The sequence below is a fragment of the Poecilia latipinna genome, unplaced genomic scaffold (assembly GCF_001443285.1).
Source record: "Poecilia latipinna isolate Pla-1442-1.1 unplaced genomic scaffold, P_latipinna-1.0 Scaffold613, whole genome shotgun sequence".
NCBI classification, from domain to species: domain Eukaryota; kingdom Metazoa; phylum Chordata; class Actinopteri; order Cyprinodontiformes; family Poeciliidae; genus Poecilia; species Poecilia latipinna.
This window is the reverse complement of record NW_015113229.1, coordinates 319,701-339,178: the sequence shown is the minus strand read 5'-3', so window position 1 is coordinate 339,178 and position 19,478 is coordinate 319,701. Positions and strand designations below refer to the sequence as shown.

At 40.9% G+C, this 19,478-nt stretch overlaps 1 protein-coding gene across 4 annotated transcripts in view; it reads right to left on the bottom strand.

Moving 5' to 3' along the window:
• Positions 1-882: 882 nt before the first annotated feature.
• LOC106953916 (multivesicular body subunit 12B-like) overlaps positions 883-19,478 on the bottom strand; it is a 48,812-nt gene continuing 30,216 nt past the window's right edge. For all 4 annotated transcript variants that reach the window (XM_015043047.1, XM_015043045.1, XM_015043044.1 and 1 more), the window contains 3 exons: positions 6,750-6,805; positions 6,261-6,320; positions 883-1,082 (listed from right to left, as the gene is read on the bottom strand). In XM_015043047.1, the coding sequence (XP_014898533.1) occupies positions 1,041-1,082; positions 6,261-6,320; positions 6,750-6,805 (158 nt within the window). In that variant the 3' untranslated portion in view covers positions 883-1,040. The remainder of the gene's footprint in view (positions 1,083-6,260; positions 6,321-6,749; positions 6,806-19,478) is intronic.

The window sequence follows — 19,478 nt, the reverse complement described above, 5'->3', positions numbered from 1 at the left end:
AAGCCATTAGGAGTTTGGTCAGGAAAAAAAAAAAAAATACAAAAAGAAAAAAATCACACAGTTGGCAAAAGCTAGAAGTTCACAAACTTAGCAGAATGAGAGTCTAATTAACAGCAAGGATGCAGGTCTGTGTATGAGCGTCAGGTACTAATTACACCTGATAAATGTGTGCAGAAGTGTACTCAAATGCAAATGAAACAAGAGCAGCAATAAAATAGTCATGCTTTGTTATTAAAATTCTGCTTTATTACTAGAATGTAATTTTTTTTTATATTTAAAAAAAAAAAAAAAAAAACATTCTAAGCCATTGCGTTTTTGCACAGGAAGATAAATTATAACCTTAATTGTCGTCAGAATAATTCAGGTCAATGAAGTCCAAGTTCTATTAATTATTTCCTCAGGATATGCAGCAGGCTGGAGGAACATTCTCCACCGCTACAACTTAATATAGTGGTGCTTTTAAACGAGCTGAGTCAGTAAAGGAGCCACTGTTGACGTGTGTGTGTGTGTGTGGGTGTCTGGGGTAAACGCTCCACGTCTCAAGGCTCCGCTCATTCGTGCCGTGTGCTGCTCATGATCAACTTCCTGACAGAAAGATGCTTCTTCTGGAAAATGAGCGTCAGATGGCCCCATTTGTGCGTTCTCCTTCATCCTCCAGAGGCATCGGCAACGACGTGCAACTCTGATGAGCGAAACGTGAGTCACAGCTAACGTAGATTTAACAAATATTCCATTTGGGAATGTGACTTAGTTTTATTTTTGGCACGTAGGAATGTTTTAATCTCATCCTGTGCTGCTATCTGAGAAACACGGATTAAAAAAAAAAAACTATCAAAAAGTTTGCAAGAGTTATCTAAAAAGAAAAAAATACATACAAAGTATCTTTTCTAGTACTTATTTTTTAGAAATTAAATAATTTAAATAAAATGAGAAATCATGCAACATTTGAAAGTAAAAATCCCCGATTAACTCATAAATGATCCTTCTAGTCCATTGAACTATTCTTGTTGCGTTTCTCGGAGGGAGAGCCGGACGAGGGGTTAAGGAACAATACTCAGTTCTGTGCCGAAGTTGTAGTGGAACTGCAAGGAGAAGAAAAAGATAGAATTACAGTCTGACAAGTGAAAACCAAGCCAAAAACAAAACCTAGATAGTATTGAGGAGAGTAGAGCACAAAGAAATACAATTAATTACACATTTTTGACCTAGTTTAACTGGATTGGAACTAAAGCCATTCAGCTTCTGATTAAAAATGTCTGATCTAATCGTATCCATCCAAACAGAAGCTGGGAGCCCACAGCAGCAGAAAGAAGAGAGAAAGAATTTATGGAGAATGTAAAGAATCACTGCCCCCTTGCGGTGGAACGTCGATAAGACAGTCAATATTAGAAGTTGGCGTCAATTCATTTGTTTGGGGTTTTTTTAATTGTTTTTCTTTATTGATGTTTGTTTCTTTGTTTTATTCTGTTTTTATAGTTTTTTTTATTGGTTTGGTATGTTGCTCAATGATGTCCCGGGATTTTATTTAAATAATTTTTGAAACAAATTGAATAAAGAGGGAAAGTTAAAACACTGCGTCAGCAGATTGCTTTGGAGTTCTGGGAAAGACTCAAAGCCAGGAAATGAGTGAGGTCCGTGCATGGCTCGGAGGTAGGATAATCTCACCAGAAACCAGAAATAAAAGGCAAAAATAAACAAAAAAATGTGATTGATTTTAACTTTAAAATGTAAAACGATTAAAGGTAAGCAGAAGTAGAGTTTTTGTTGAGAGATAATGTAATTTTCGTTTGATGTTCTATTTTTTTACATTTAAAATAATAATGGCCCAAAAAATAAAAACTTCACACTTCAGTCTTGTCATTGTCATGTTTTTAAACAGTAATCCTCATCAGAACTCATTTGACATTATGTTTGTCTTACATGTTTAGCGCCTCTTGGTGATTTTGCGTTTTTTTTTTTTTTTTCTTTATGTTTTATTATTTTAACTACAAAAAACCCCCATCAAAATAAATTTACCCTCCTGTATTTGTGACCAGAAAAATTACATATGTTTCAATTTTGTGTTTCCACTTCTATGAGAATATGCAGTTGCCAAATAATGTATGGAACGAGTTAAATTGACTCGTAATTTTTGCATAAAGTTCAATCATCAGTCTAATTCTTCTCACACTTCTATTCCTCACAATCATCAAATCACCCGTCAACAAAATGACAATGTTTACAGAGTTAAATCATGAACTAATACATTACAATTGTTCCAATTTTTTTTATTTACAAATCTCAACTTTCTGATTCCAAAACTTAATTACACTTTAATTATGAGAAAATTTAAAGGAAAGCCTCCCAGGCAAAAGCATTGATTATTTTTTTTACAATTGGACTGAAAACAGTACTATTGTGATAGATTATATAGAAACTGCTTCAGAGCTACTCAACAGCACGAATCATCCTCTAGTGAATTCAAAGACAAAAGTCCAGCAGCTGCATTACTGCTACGAAGCACTAGGTGATGCTGTATGATCACGGGAAGAAGTTTTCCACAGTCCCAACTCCAAGAAAGCAAGCTACAAACAACCGAAATGTTGAAACTGTGCGCTATCGACGGGGCAGTGAGGGGGCTTGAGGGAGGGAGAAGGGGGGGGGGAGGCGACGACCCACCTTCGTCTACTTGGTGGTGAAGCTGCAAGTTACCCAAACCTGTCACATATCAGAAGCCTATTATTTGTGAAAGTATTCAGCTCCCTCCGCTCACACAGAAATCAGTCTCAACATCTGGCACAGTAAATAAATATACCAGTGTGCGTACGTGTGTGCGTGCGTGAGAGTGTGCGTGTGTGTGTGGATGATGGATGGGGGAATGGGGTGTTATCAGGGAGAGCATGTATCAATGTCTGCCAGTTTTACACACAGCCTGACAGGACAGTGACACACTCGAACATGGGCGGCAGTCACCCAGACGAGCCGAGCTTCATTTCCTGTCCCTGCTCCACTGCCAAAAATATGTGACATGTTGTCTTCATTAATTCCACCTCTATTTGGAGCTCTCTCTCCCTCTCACACACCCCTGTACACTACTGTCCTTCCATTCATTGACACCCAAACACACACACACGTACACGCGCGCGTACGAACGCACGCAGAGAACTCCCTACAAGCACTAAAAGGCGATCATACATAGGTGCTAATGAAAACCCCGTCTTGTGTGCACACACACTTCTTTCCACTCTGCCATACTCGCTCTAAAAATCATTAAGCAGCCGCCAACAACATTTTTCAGCAGAGCAAACTACATAAAGATGTCACTTTAATTCGCTTACTAATTAACACTTAAAAAGACACAAATTAGATATGCGTGGCTAAAAGCAATTATAATATCCGCAAGTTTTTTGCGAGTCATTTGGGAAATGAAAAGAATGCCTAATTGCTGGAACCAACATCGCCTGAGACATGGCTTAAGTGATGCCTGTTAAGGAATGGTCCTATCTACAACTGTGGCTCTGATTACAACAGTTTACCTCAATTACACGTGCATGTGGAGAATTTGAGAAGGCACGTCTCTTTCTTCTCCTTCTGTGTGTGTTTTTTCTTTTCTTTTTTTTTTTTTTTTGGAAGAGTTTGAGACGAGAAGGCAATTAGAATTCGTCGTAGTAGGAGCGACCTTAGCCTTTGAGAAAGAGGAAAAGCTGAGGACAAGTGAGAGTGACCTCTCCTGGACAGCAGAGGAAGAAGATATTTGCAACTGGAAAGCAGCAGCTGCAGCTCAGAAAGAAAAAAAAAAGAAAAAAGAATCGTATTAATTGCACTAAAAGTGTAACAAAGAAAACAAAAGGAGAAGGGTTTGGTCCTCGCAGGTACATCACTGACTCCACTTTCCCCCCCCTGCTTGTGCCGCACATCTCATCGGGCTATGATAATAAGAGGAGAGAAGTAAAAATAACACAATGGTGAGGGATGTTTCCACTTGGAAACTAATTATCAAGCTAAGCTGTGACTTATCCTCATCAGCCTGGCCCCGCCATTAATCTTGTGCTGTCGTCCACTTCACTAAATCCTGTGTGTTACACTATCTCACATTTACTTCATCAGCTCCAGCGCGGCTGTAATTAATGATTTCTCATGCCCTTCCCTTCTCTTCCCCAGCTCAGCTCACCATGTGTCCTCCTGCTAATCACGCTCCCGGAGAAGAAAAGGAGGGTGGAGGAGGTGGAGGAGGAGGATGAGAGGAAGCAAGAGCGCAGGAAGAAGGAATAAAAGACAAGAATATATAGGATGAGTAGTCAGCCTGTCTCCAGCCTGGACACACACACATGCACATGTAGATGGCGTTAATACCTGCGCCGGCAATGAGCTTCATTCAGATGACCATATGACAAGATGGCGACTCTGCGTGATTTGGATAGTGTGTGACAGAAGACAGAGGCAGAGTGCAGAACAGACACCCGGTTTGATGAGGGAGTGTTTGCTCTGTAACACATCTCAAACCCAACAGCACCTGTTCTTTTACAGTGGTCTGTCACTTCCTGGCAGTTCTGATACCAAGATACCGTGCTAATGAGAGAGAAGGGGGGTTGTCACTCTCTTTAGAGCACACACCCGCACACACACACACACACACACACACATACACAGCGAAACGCACAAAGACATGCGCACTCTTTCTGTCTCTCGCTTTCACAAACACTTGAGCTGTAAAGGGAAGGAGCCGCGCACAGATGATTTCCTTCCTACAGATGCCTGTAGGCTACAGTATTTCATCAGAAATGGGGAGAACTTTTGAAGCTCTTTTTTTATTTGCTCTACGGCACAGTGTCACTTCCTTCTCGACGGTGGGGCTGACTGAGAGATTAAAAAGTTTAACATGGCGAATCTGAAACTAAAAGCTCTTCCGAAAGGTTATAGCTCGGGATTCTAAAGCGAGGTCGTGTTGAAATATCGTAAGCACCTGTTATCTTAACTGCACTAGATAACTTTGTTGGTGTCTTAGCAGAGTCTCAGATGCTGACGCTAACAGCTCAACGTGAGTCGCTTTGGGTGACGATTCATGGAAAAGGCAACGGTTATTTCCACAAGTATTCAAAGTTGGAGTCAGTGCATCACCAATGATCGTCCTACATACACTAAAAAAAACCTGATGACTGATTAAACCAGACATGGGCGTCTCCTAGCTCCCTGGTCCACATTTAGATGGAGAAAATACAAATGTTAGACAGTAAGCTGATCATTTTACACTGATTATGCCTGCTGTACTTTGAAAAGCTGTGCATTTTGAAGGACCGTTGTTTCTCTGTTTGGTTAGCTGCAGTAGCACCCTGATGCGCGGTGGTATCGGCTCATGCTAAATGGAGAGCAAACAGGAAAAGTGAATACACAGACTTTGAAAAGAGGCTTCACATTACTGAATATCATTATCACCTTATCTGTGGGCGAACGTGCAATATTTATAGGTTGCCATTTCCAACTGTCATGAATAAATACTTTCCATGCCATCGATACATTTAGCATCTTGGTGCAGTGTATGCCCACACCCCACACTTATGATTTGGTCCAAGATGCTAAAGATCAAAGAAACTGTTTGGATGTAATAAGGTCACAATCCAAATTTCTAGCGTTGTGCAGATCTACTCTAATTTGTCTATTGCAATCAAAGATGGAGAAGAAGCTGTAGTTCCGATGGATTATTGGTTGAAATAATATTGAAATTGTTTTTCATTTACGATAAGGAAAAGGTTCTTTTGTCATGTCACGTTTATTGTTCTGTGGCAATGACCTGTGTTACTATCAGGCAGACAAAAAATAAATAAATAAAATTCATCACCAAATATTATTTTGCCCATCCGGTAGACTGGACTAGTCCAAGGTGGTAGAGGTTCTCCTTGGTATCGATCCAGTCCTCCTGGATCAGCTAATAATGACTTGAGGTCCAGAGAATTATTACCATCTTATAAAATTTTAACAGAAATTAGTTTTTAAACACCCAAACTGCACCTTTAAGCTCTGCAGCGCTGTGCTGTGTGAGATGCATGATTGAGTTGTTGGAGGCAAGAATAAAGGGATAAAAGTCAACAGTTCTTGGAACAGGAGGCAACACTTTTAGGAGAGAAAGGCTGCCTCGCATGGCCATGCTTTTATTCAATTGGGGCTTAGTGGAGCCAACAGGGCCTCACTGTCTCAGACACTTAATTACAACCCAAGACCGTTTGCTTTGCATTCTGGGCCAGCGGCGGCGGCGGCGGCAGCCGAGCGTTGCAGCCTCTACTCACTTCCTCCTCGATCTCTGCCAGGGATTTGATCGTAATGCCCATTAAACTGACTTGCTGCATCTGAAATCAAAAGCAGGGGGGGAGGAGGAGGGAAAGGGGGGAAAGGAAGGAGGAAGAAGAAAAAAAACACAGAAGAAACATGGCGGTTAGGCTCAAGGCTAAGTAAGCATACTTAAAAACTTTAATCCTTTCCAGCTCCGTGTCAATACAAACGGGGCTGCAGTGACAACCTCTGCCAGCCAGCCAAATGGACTGCATTGAGTCAGCTCTGCCTGACTGCACGCATTCATCTCTCAGTGTGGAAGATAGGAAAGGAGAGGACAAAGAAGGAAAGGAATGGTAGACGAAGGAAGGAAACAGGAGCTACTGCTCGTCTGAAGAGATGCACTAGAAAACGACTCATTTTCACTCTCGTGTTGCATTTAAGATCAGGAAACAATCGCGCATTTGTCATCTGATCCTGAGGATTGTTTTTTTTTTTTTCTTTACCTGTTGAGGTTTTACGTGAAACTTCTCCGACACCATAAATGGCACATCGTCGAGAGCTGCAGGGAGGAGAAAGAAAGAGAAACAAAGTTGAACTTTAAACCAACAGAACATTTTAATCTGTAGCCTTAAATGCAACTACTTTCTGAAGTCTAAATGCAGGATTACAAAACAGCAAAGCTATCACCATCCCCAGCCGCCCCAGCGCCTCCCCGCCTTCCGTCTACAGAGAAAAGATGAAAGGCTTTTTTTTTTTATTCACTGTGTATGAGCACCTCCACTCTCTCCTCCAGCCCAGCCCTTCTCCCAGCCCTCTTCCAGTTTAATTACTCTTGATTATTCCTGATTCTGTCTTGTCTGAGAGATGTTCACCTCTGAAACAAAGACGCGCTCGCACTGTAGGCACAGAAAAGCGTATAGAGGGGAGACAAAACACTCACGAGATATCGAATTTGCATGAAAATAAGCCGCACTGTTCAGCCAGCGCAAAAAAAAAAAGAAAAAAAAAAAAGTGGATTGAAATGAGGACTTGCCAGGAGCGTGGTGGTATAATTAGCATTTGACCAAACAAACGAGCTTCAACAGAGCTATAATTAAGCAGGCCTGTAATTAAGTGTATGCCCTTTATCATAATGATCGTGGTTAAAATGGTGTGATGGCTGCCAGTTGATTATTAATGGTGTAACCCCGTCCTGCATGCATCCTGCACTGGAATCAAGGTGTCACGACTGTCAGGCTAGAGAGCAGCCCTTTGTTTATAAAATACATTAGGGCCCAAATTAACACGGGGTGACAGGAGACACAAAGCCTCTCGCTTCCACGCTGAAGGGGGAAAACTGCAGCTGCTCGGCTTCTTTGTAAAACTCCCAATTCTGGAGTGATAAAAGTTGCCGGCGCTGGCTCCCGACCACGGCTCCAAATTATCAAGGGGCCGAGCTTCAAACTGCTTCTCTTTAACCCACAGTCAGGTCACGGCGCTGGCCCGCGAAAGGGAACTCATAAATGTAAGCCAAGGTTGTGAGTCACCGTCTGGGAGCTGGCGATCGCGTCGGCCTTTCCTGTTCGGAGCAATATTTAACAGTTCTGACATGATAAAAATATTTCCTCACGTTGACGCTTTCAGCGACTCGGTTATTACAGGGATGCAGGGTTTGGCGCTCGGAGATGACCGTAATACAATGCGATCTTTGTGATCAAAGTGTGGCTGTGACCTTGCAGGCAAAGAAGGAAAGCTTTTTCACTTTTCATGGCTTTTTTTTTTTTTGCTCATTACCCCGTACTGTTCTTAAAGGTTGGACACAGAGCCGCTTTGAGCTAAATGCTAACGTGAGCAAGCTTTGATGCATGTAATTATTAAAATAACAGGTTAAATGTTGTCTTAGTTAATATTTGAATGTTAACACTTTGATATAATGAGAAATCAGCTGTTGACCAAAGGGGGAATTGACCCATAGCTGACTTCGGTATTTGGAAGTTGAATGCGTTAGAACAAGTATCTCAATAAAGTTTATTAAGTGCCTTTCACAGACAAAACAATCATAAAGTACTACCCAGAAAGTCAATATAATAGCTTAGAAAAGGTTTTAAAGTGCTTTGTTTCATTCTTTTGATTTTTTTTTTACCTTCTGTGTGTTTTGTAACATGCTGGATCTGGAAATGTTGGCAGCTTGAGAAATTCTGTAACATAAGTTTTTTGAAAAAATAAGAAAACTGATGTTCAAAGTTAATAATACCAACTTTGCTAACTATGCTCTTTGCTAATAAAAGATGCTACAAACTGTTTAAAACATGTTAACTCCAAATAATATGACTTTGCTTTAAGTGAGTACAAGATTCCTTCTTGCAGTGACTCCTCTGTAACACACACAGTGAAACGTCACCTCTGCCAAAGGCGAGAAAGACTATTTTCCGAAATCAATGCTGGCAGTTCCACGCCTTCCAAATTTGGCTACAAATCTGTGATTGATGCATCGCTATTAATCTTAGTGGCATCATTAACATTACGCGCTTGATTTCATGATTATCATTAAAAAAATACTAAATATCATTAAAATAATACAACCTGAAAGGTGATGCTACAGATAACCTCATTGCCTAAGCCCAGCCCAAAGCAGGAGTGATCAAAAACATTTCAAAATACAGGACAGATATGCATCTCTCTACATTAGCTCTTAATGTGTGCCTATTCAGAGCATGGCAGCTGTTCCAACCTTAAAAACACAAGTGAACGCCACTTTGTGCTGCCAGGACCAACGCCGGGGCAGAGGTAGGCAGGGAGAATACATTTAAATCAATAACTGGCAATGGGAAGCAGAGATTGTGCTTGCTGATGGATCTACACGGCACGGACAGATGGATGCAGAGAGCCGAAGGCCAGAGAGTTTCTTTATTGCTCAAGGATTACATTTAAAACCAGATCTTACTTTGTATTCCTCCGCCATCTATACTACAGAGCATATCTTACATCCAGACAAATGGAGAGGCGCAGCAGATGACTTGGCGGTAAGGGATGGATGCTGTACTACGGAGCAATCCGAGGGTGCAAAGGGCAAAAATAATGTAAATCCAATCTTCTGAGTAGAAATCCCAGCATGAAGCATGTTCCACCCGCCCAAGTGGCCATGCTACACTCCATTACCTCATAAGCGTATTGCAGTGCGGGGAAGCCGGGTACCTGTTTGGCATTTGGAGTCAATAGGAAAACATCTGGCAGGACTTTTGGTAGAGTGGCTGTGATGATGGTAGTGATGATGATGGCTGTGAGCGCGGCGGCGGTGTTAAGTAAGGAGGACCCTGTGGCTTGAGTGATTGTAGTGTAAAGAACGAAGTCAGCACAGGCCCCGTGTGGATCATTGCCTTATTAATGGCTCCGTCAGGTGCAATGAGCAATGGCTGCATTGTCATCTCCAGCCCCTGGGCACAGATGAATGGCTGTTTCAGGGCGGGAAGGGCTCCCTCGTATGCTGGGCTGAGCACTAATCCCTCACTCTTCCATTGTTGGATGCACTGTCACCCAGGACCTCAGCAACACCATACATCGCATTCCCACACCTCCGACATACGCCGCCGCGCACGCGCGCAAACACAAAAGCCGCAGCGCTGACTGATGGGAAAATATGCGTGGCTCATCGAGCAAAGCCCATATTACCTGAGCCACCACTCAGGAGTAGCACTTCAGGAATGTTGATGAACTTTTATTTTACACTTCACTAATCCGGCAGAACCGCATTGATCTCCGTCTGGTGTGATTACACGGGCGAATCTGTCTGAGCCCCTGAATTAAGCGAGGAACGACGTGCGAGCGCAAATGAACCTCCTCTCCTGTGCGGCTCTATTGTTCGGCAGCACAGAAATAATGGAGAAACCGCTCCAAAATAGCTCGGAAGCCTCATCCGGAAGCTGCTGCATTTCACATTCCAAACACCTGAATAATCCCTTCCCTCTGCATGCAGCGGGGCTAGGCATTGCAATCCTTTCAGTGTCGATGTGACGTTCAATTTAAGCCTTATTCTTCATGCAGACCACAGAGATGCTATTCTAGTTGCAGAACCCGGCTCTCTGTCACCACTGCAGATAATGGTGAGTAGATGAACAGAGAGCTGGAGGAGGAGGACCCCTATGCCCACTCACAGCCCTTAGCCCCACTCTGACATGAGAAATGGTGCCCAGGCCTGACAGCATCTCAGAGACATATTGTAGTTTATTTTGTCGCCCGGGCATGCCATCTGTGCCATTCCAATAGAGGGTGTGTGTTCAGGCGGCTGCAAGGGAGAGGGCGCGAGGCTCTGGGTCCCTCAGTAGCTCTGCAGCCGCGGCAGGTCATTAGTCAAATTGCCTAATGAGAGAGAATACAAATGGCCCCCTACCCTGACAGGAGGAATTTTGGAGGTGTCAGAGCTCCTGACCCGTGCTATGAGAACAGATGATAGTGAGTTGCTATTTTCAGATTCTTTTAATGACTATGGCTCTGTGAAACTCATTCTTTTTCTTTTATCTTTCCCCTACTTTTTTTAAAACCGCAAGACAGATGAGTAAAAAAAGGCAAAAAGAAAAAAAAAAGATTTGCAAAAGCGGAAGTGTAAATTTTGAATAATTTAAATTTTTACTGGGAAGTCGATTAACATTCTAAAATGCACAAAACACTGATACTGAAACAGATTATGTGTCGAATCTATTTTTATTTGTCTCCTCTGGATGTGTGCGGCTTATTTCCTCAGCCTCGCTGCAGTGGGAGTGGAGCATTCTGTTGCAACCTTCCTGACAGCAGCTGGCTTTATGTTAAAATATTCACTTTATTTTATGTGAATTTGCAGAAAAAAAAAAAAAAAAAAAAAAAAGTAAGCAAGTTGGAAAAGGTTTTGCGAATGCGGATGGCGGAGTGAAGGAATCTGTTTGTGGTTACAAACCTCTGGATGAGACGGCTGGATGTTTCTGATTTATGAAGAAACAAAGGAAGTGGAAACATGAGGAATTGTGCAAAGAAGCTACATAATTTTAAATAAGCTTTATTCTTTGTCCAGTTCACAGAAAGTGTTGAAATTGCACGACAGCGGTATTTTATGATCCACGCTTAACGTGGACATACAGTGAAAGAATTGAATCTATGTTTCTGTAACGACAGATGCAAAATAAATAAAATAAATAAATAAATAAAATCTAGGTTAAATGACTCACTCATGTTTACATCTGTTACAAGCACTGCTAAAAATCCAATGGCAAGATTCAGCCAAAAGTCAGCCCCAGCTGTGTGCTGGACGGCTCTCATGCCAAATTGCTTGGAAACAACATTTATCCCCCTTTAACTTCATCACTTTTTCTCCCCCCACTTTACGACCAAAATCTCCAGTATATTTTATTCAGAGTTTATTTATTTGAAGTAGGAGAAAAGCGACACATGGCTTTACGTAAATAAAGTATGGCACGCTTTTGGAATTTACTTTGAAATCCTTAAATAAAAAAAAATCCAAATCCTTTCACGAATCACCTCATTTAATGCCGCTGAATCCACTAAAGCATAATTTGATCTCAGTGTAACTGCAGATGTTCTGAGACGTTTTGACAGCATCATGAAGACCAACACAGCGGACGGGTCAGGATGCAGCTTGTTGACAAGTGTAAAACACAGATGGGTTATATCTCTGTTTTAAGCACACACACACATATTATATATATATATATATATATATATATATATATATATATATATATATATATATATATATATATATATATATATATATATATATCTCATTTGAAAATGGAAACAGCACAGTACTATGGCAAACCTATGAAGATACTGCTGCCTTCTGAAACTGACAACCCAGTTGAGCAGAGGATTAATACTGGAGGAGAGTCATGGCAAATCTGAAGGAGCTGAACACCATCAGCCTGATTTTTACAAAAGGAAACATTAAAACAAAGCCATAAAGAAACAACAAACGGAAATGCTAAAAAAAAAAAAAAAAAACTTCATCCCAATAGTGAAAAAATGATGGCAGCATCATGCTGAGGGACTGCTTTTCTTTAGCAGATACAAGGGAACCGGTCAGAGTTAGTTGGGAAGTCGGATAGAGCTAAATAAAGCGACGGTTTTGGTGCTACGGTTTCGGTTTCTGGCAGGACAACAACCTGAAACACGACTTGAAGAGCCGTTCCCAGATTCAGTCTGATTGAGAATTGTAAAAAAAAAAAAGTGTTTTATTGTTATCGCAGTACAACAACAATCATGATAAAATTGCGATTTTAAAGTCATGAATAAAATTTTATTGATGTCAGCAAAACCTGAAGAGAGCCAACACAGTTATATAATTAATACTTTTGAGGTTTGAATGAGTTTAGGTTTCATAAGAGAGCGAATAAAAACAGATGCATATGAAAATATGACTGAAGGTAATTATAAGCAGTTTGAAGTAGCCTATTTGATGATGGGTGCATTCATTTTTGGATCAGTATTTGAGTTATTTTATTTTTATCATCTGTTTTATCATAGTAAATTCTACACAACATGGAGGTAAAACTTTAAGTCAGTTGTTCCAACCTCTATAGTAAACTTACTGATGGAGACATACCTAAAGACTTTTAGCTCTTTAGTAAAGGTACAGTGAGGCTGAAAACAAATACATGCCAGACTTTTCAGGTTTCATTTGCAAAGAAAAATTTTGAATGTATTATTTTCCTTCCGCTTAGCACATTGAGGTTTGTGGTTGTAACATGTGAAAATTCATAAGGGACATGTGTAGCTTTAGAACCTATTTCTGTCACTGGAAACACTAACCTCTCAGAAGTGACAGGAGAGCCATGTCTGCTAGCCTGCAACTGGGAGCATTGCTGAAAAGAAACAGTTGACGATCAGACTTTAATCAGCAGCACGGAGTATTTTAAGACACTGCCATGCCACTGGCGTTGATCCCCAGCTGTGGCTGCTGGTAAATGTGCAGCAGAATGTGTGCATAAATGGCGTCCGCCTCTCTGGACAAGTGTAAAAGCTGGCAGAGGACTGGCAGTAAATTGCATGTGCCGGATGGGACGCAGCAGAAGGCACAATTACACAAATCCCCTCTTAATTAGCGGTTCTGTGGGCAAACTAACCCGTAATGATGGGAGGGATGTGGCGAGCCCCAAGAAATCCTAACAAGAAACACTCAGCGGCTCGGGTGACTGGGTCATATGGTTTCAACTCCCCTGAAGAAGTGACTGACGTGTGATCTGTTTTGATCAGCGGAGCTGCAGGAGACGGCTCCCGTGCAGCCCTCGCTCTTCGCGAATGCGAGCCCTCGCAGAGAGACCTGCCCTCTGGACTGTGGGTAAAGCAGCGGGCCCCGCGTGGTTGTGGGTGGCGTTATTAAGTTCTCCGTGCTCACAGTACCGGGCAATGTAATGTGGCATCTCACATGGTGAGTAATGAACTGCGCCAGAGCAGAAGCAGGAGGGATGACAGCCAAAGAGGCCTCCTTGGCAGCCACTAACCTGGGCATCCACCAATTTATCATCCCCCAGAACCAATTCACCAATGCTGCACTGCCATTTGTCATTAATTATGCTAATAAGGATACCATTACTCTCATGACGAAAAAGGAGACCGTTTCTGGTGTAATGCATTTGCCGTTGGATACTTGTTCGCTTGTTAGCTTTACTGTCAGAATGAGGGGACTTTAAAAAAGAGATATCTCCCATTATTCAAATTAAACTGTTATGCTTTGCACTTTAAAAATGCATGCGGCATTACAGAAGGAGTGGAGACTTCTGCTGCGGCTGCTTTATAATTATGCAGCATTCGGTGCACCACAGCATAAAAATGGCCTCATCTTTGTGAAAACACTGGTGTGTTTGAACTTTTCAAAGCAGACTTTATGGTTCTAAGCAAAGCAGTCTAAGCAGAACTATTTAATATGGCTTCTGGGAGCCCCAGATGCCCTTTTCCAAAACGACTTCATTCCCAGAATCTCATTGTGCTTTCTAAATCACACCACACTTTGTATTAGAAGACCATTAATTACAAACTTAACAAGTCAGCAGAGCCATTAAAAGATCTTTAAGGCATATTTGACCATAAATCTCCTTAAACTATATTTAATGACTGGATTTTTTGTGAAATATTTTTTATCAAGTTCTAATTAGATGTGTGATAACAAACCCTGCTGTACATGGGGGCAAATGAGAGAGCCGTGACAGGCCCATCCATTGAGGCCGTCCACGTCTGGACACCGAAACTAATGGAGCACCGCTTCTATCTCAGGGACGGATAGAAAGCAATGAGGGATGAGACTCCACAGTCCAGTCTGGCCGAATGCAAAGTCATTTAAAGTCCCTTATTTGACTGTAATAAAGGTCCAGAAATGCCTCGGGGCTTCAAGGCTCCAGTCAAAAAATCCATTAGGATTTACACAGGATTGATCCTCAAAAACTTAATGGCGCCATCACGTTGGGATTGATCGCATTTGGCAGCCGGACCTGGATAGACCGGCCTGACATATGAAATGAATAAAAGTCATTATTTTAAGCTGTATTTCAGTGCAATTGACTCTCATCACATTTTATTGGATTTCTTTTTTTTTTCTTTGGTTTTTGAATATGCAACAATAATATCTGCAGCCATTAGAAAAACTGTGGGAAAAGGAAAGCTCGTGGCCAGTGAACCAACTCCATTTCCTGTCCCAATAAAATTGTGACAAAGTCTCTATGCTGTCATGTGTTAAAGTCTTATTTCTCACAGCATATCAGCCTTATAACGCCTGCTTATAAACTTTCAAACTGTTTGAAGAGCTCCTATGGACTCTTTCTTTTGCTGCGTTTGAAAATCTTCCCATGTCCGAGTGTAAAAGTGCTGCAATGCTTGTTTGAATTATACAAATTAACCTCAAAATTATTCACACCCCCGTTAAATGTAGGGTGCAGTTTTTGAGTTTCACCAATGTATTTTGTTCCCACTGGAAGAAATATTAATGCTTTGGAGCGGTCGAGTCAGAATAAATATTTTTGATAGACAATCTGTGGAGAGAGTGAAAGATTAAGGTGATGGCAAGGAGGCATTCTGACGTCAAAGACTTGGAGTTCATCATCAGATAAACACAATACCACTGGAAACGTAAAAAAGAAACAAAAAAACAAGTCACCAATTAAAATAAGTGTTGTATGTAATCAACTATTACTCTATTGACTATTTGTAAAGGAATAATATAACAGAACTTATTTTTCTTTTCTAATCTGACACCCCTATGGTTGACGCGGACTTGCAATTCCCAAAAGTCATTGCAAATTTGACACAAATCTTAACAGTTTCTGTATTTGCTTTTTTTTTTTTTTCCTGACCAATCACTGCAACTCAGCTGAATTTTGACCAATGCCCCTTCTAATTTCACTTCCTGTTTCTCGACTTATCTAGAAAGCTGGAAAGACAAAAGCATGTGTGATGCTAACGGGCAACATTTGCGTGTTTTTGTTCTTTCTTTTCATCATTTTGAGTCTATTTTGCAGAATTTGCTTATACTGAGGTTACACTTCCTGTTAACTTGAATGACCAAAATGGAATTATTCATAATTTCATTTATACTAAGGGTGCCACTTCAAGAAGGTACTTGAAAATGTTATTTGCACTTTAAATATTAAATATGATAAAATCTGTTTTTGGCAAGGTGATTTGAAGCAATTTCAACTTTTTTGGGAGATCCCCCAGAGGCAAAAATAAACCCACTGCTTACATGCTGAGCAGTATCTAACCTTAAATCACTGAAGCTAATCTGCTATGTCATGATGAAAAGAAGCACAAAAAGCTGATTTAAACACACATTTATTAGCTACAGCTTTATTAGAATTAAATTCTGCACTGCTGTATATCATTTCATTTTTTTAGGAGGTTGTTTTAGTACGTGTGCGTGAATGCATTACGTGTAAATACCGTTCTCTCCCTTGCAACACTCTGCCCCTAGTTTCCCTTTCGCTGACCAGGAAAATTAAGAAGCAAAACGCGGGTTTTAAGAGCATTCCTTTCATGTCTTGATGCAAGCGTTGGCATCGCTTCAAACATCAAGATCGGTTTCATAGAAATCCCTTTCCATCTAAAGTAAAAAGCGTGGCAGTAAATCTGCCCGAGCCTCCCCCGTAACACTTCCATAAATGATTCATTCAGCTCAGTTTAGCTGATGCAAAACAGAATGTTAGCGAGTCGTGGACAGAGCTGGAGCTGCAAAAAAAACAAAAAAAAAAAAAAGGGGGGAGCCGGAACAAACTGCTCAGTAATTTCATCAATCGCTCACATATAAAACTGGGAGAAAGGAGTGAGAAGAGCGTGGTATACACTGATAATAACTTTTATGTCACCATTCAGGGGTCATGTTTTTTAATCTTTCAGCCTAAAGAATTGTGTTAGTCTAAAATATAACCCGAGCCGCGCAGAAGCAGTTGAGATTCATCATGGTTGGAGATAAGAGCCGCCTGATCTCCTCCCTCTGCACAGACTTGCCTAGAACTACACGGGGGAGATAAGATGGAACTTTTGTTTGAAACCTGATGAGAAGCCTCTTAATGAAAGTGCTGCGCCAAAAATAATCTTTTTTCTTCATGTTAGTCAATCAAGAAATCGTGTAGTTAGGGGTGGGGTGGTGGGGGGAGAAGAGGGAAAAAAAAACAGAGGAGAAAGAAAGTAATTTTGCATAATCAGTGAGCACCATCTGGAACAATTAACCAAATTCCACAGAACTCAGAGGATCAGTCATATTGGCTTATTAAAGATCCAGAATTATACAAGTAATAAATCCTTGGAAAAACGAAGCGTACCCCTGCCTGTCACGACTATTTTAACTTCAAATACAGTGGAATACTTGATAAGGCTGAAAAGAGGAGATTAATATATGCAAATTATGTGGAGCATTTAAAAGCCCCCCAACAACTGTCTCTGGTTTTTTTTTTTCCTGTCTCTTATTACAGGGCTTTATGTTTTATTCATACACCAACTCACCTGTCATTTCATAAGCTATAATATTATGAGGGTATTATTAAACAGTATAAAGTGGAGCTTTAATTGGAAAGCTCCATTGCATTTTCCAATTATTTGGAGCAAATTAAAAGCAGATGCACATAGTTTAATAAGAATTCTAATATTGTTTCCTGAAAATCAAAAATCACTGTCATCCTGCCAAGATATTTTGCAAACCAGAGTTAATTTTGAGCCTCCATATTTATTTTTTTTCCCCCCCTCTGAAGGATGGTCTGTCTAGTGTCTGTTAATTGAAGTTCCTCTAATGGATAGGGAAATAATTGCTCTCCATATTATGTTAGATCAGGGCCAATGTCAGTGTTTATTTTTGATTAACGCTATAGATATGCAAATGTATTACTTTATATTAGATTTACCTTTTCATCAGGTGGACGACTGCCGAATGCTATACGTCGCTGAGCTGGTAATAAAGGCAGCCTGCAATCCAACATGCGCAAAGAAAGTTTAATATGGGAGTTTTCAACTAATGCATTTGCATTGTTTTTTTAACTCAGACAGATTTTTTTTTTTTTTTTTAATGCACAAACAATCTCTTTCAAAATATCAAGATTTACTGTCAAAGCATGAATAATAGACCTAATTGGCTGAGGGAGTTGGCATGGATCAAAGCAATGCCGGTGAAGGAAAGCAAAAAGGTTGAGAGAGGAGGGGCGGGGGAAAGGGGGAGGCTGAGTGCTGCTATGAACACTTGATAACTTTTCAAATGAGCCTGAACTGTCAAGTGATGGAGGGCTTCAAAATAAATGTGAATTAGTTTTTTAATATTCGGGTAATAAATGTCAAAGCTTCTGCACATCACATGTGAACATGATGTGACTGCAGATGACAGATTTCCCAGACACGTTACCTCTCCTCTCAACTCGTCTTTTCTTTCTTTCTTTTTTTAACCCTTTCTTTTTGTGTGCGTGTGTGTGTGTTGGTTTTTTTTTTTTTTTTTTTGTTTTGTTGGGAAGTGACGGAGGGTTTAATCAAGAAAGCAGGCAATTCATCAATCCTAAAGAAGGCGCCTGTACAACCCTGACAGAGCGCACATGGTTTTAGACCAACTCAAACCTGGCCAGCTGTCAGCCCCCACACACACACACACACACACACATGCACACACACACATCTGAACATATACAGACACTAACACACACACACACACATGCACACACACCAGCTCTATTGGGCTAACAATTATCACAAACAGGCTGTCGGCTACGACCTCACACTTGGTCTGCAGGCTATCATGTTGTTAAAGAAGGGAAGTTGTGTTCTTTCACATTCGCAGTGATGCTGATGAGAGCAGTCTGAAAAAAAACAACAACAAAAAAACAACAAAAAGAAAAGCAAGAAATGTTCTTATTGTGGTGCTTATTGTATTTTATTTAAACTGCTCCTTTCACAAGTGGGAGAAGGCAGGAGTGTGTGCACCTGCAGAGGACAGGTTCTCTGCAGATAAATGATAAGTGCTGGCAGCGCATTGTGGAGTATGTGCATGCTCCTCATTGTCACTCAAACCCTGCCCCAGTGGATGGATCCCACACCAAATGCCACAAAATGTTCAGGAGTGTGATAATGTACTGTGTGTCAGGGCTTAACTCGCAAAACTGAATGATGTCATGTAGAAACTCTTTTCTTTCATTTAGAAAGAAACGGTGCTTTTTCTCTTTTTTCAGGTTAAATTTGGAATAAATCCTGAATAAAAGTTGTGTTATGTGACATATATTTGATTGCGGTAGCTGCTTAAAAACAGACTTGTGTTAATCAGGATGGGTGCAGCATTGCTATTGCAAGCGTGCGCCTCTGCTGGAGCAGCAGGAGGCATCCTCACCACATGGTGTCTCTCTCCAGCTAGATAAAAAAAAAAAAAAAAAAAAAAAAACCCGCCTGCCACATTCCCCCGCCACAGCTCACACACACTTAAAGCCTCCAGTGTCTCAGCCCACTCTGGTTTTGTGGCGCTGATGCTGTCAGAGCAAAGCGCTGTTTTCTACCAAATTTTTTTTTTTTTTTTTTGTTTGAGTTTTAGTCGTGGGGCATATTGCAGTTGTTAGGATTGGAATTTCTCCCCCGACGAAGACAAAAGAAGCATCCAGTGCACAAGAGGTACATGTGCAAGTTTGGTATGTGACGGATCGTCTTTGACGGCTGTTAATACCGAGCTCCTCTGGGAAGTCACGTTCGCAGAGATAAGCAAAGCTCTGTACAGTGTCCATCTCTGAGAAACTCCAATATGGAGAGGGTTTACTTTAAAT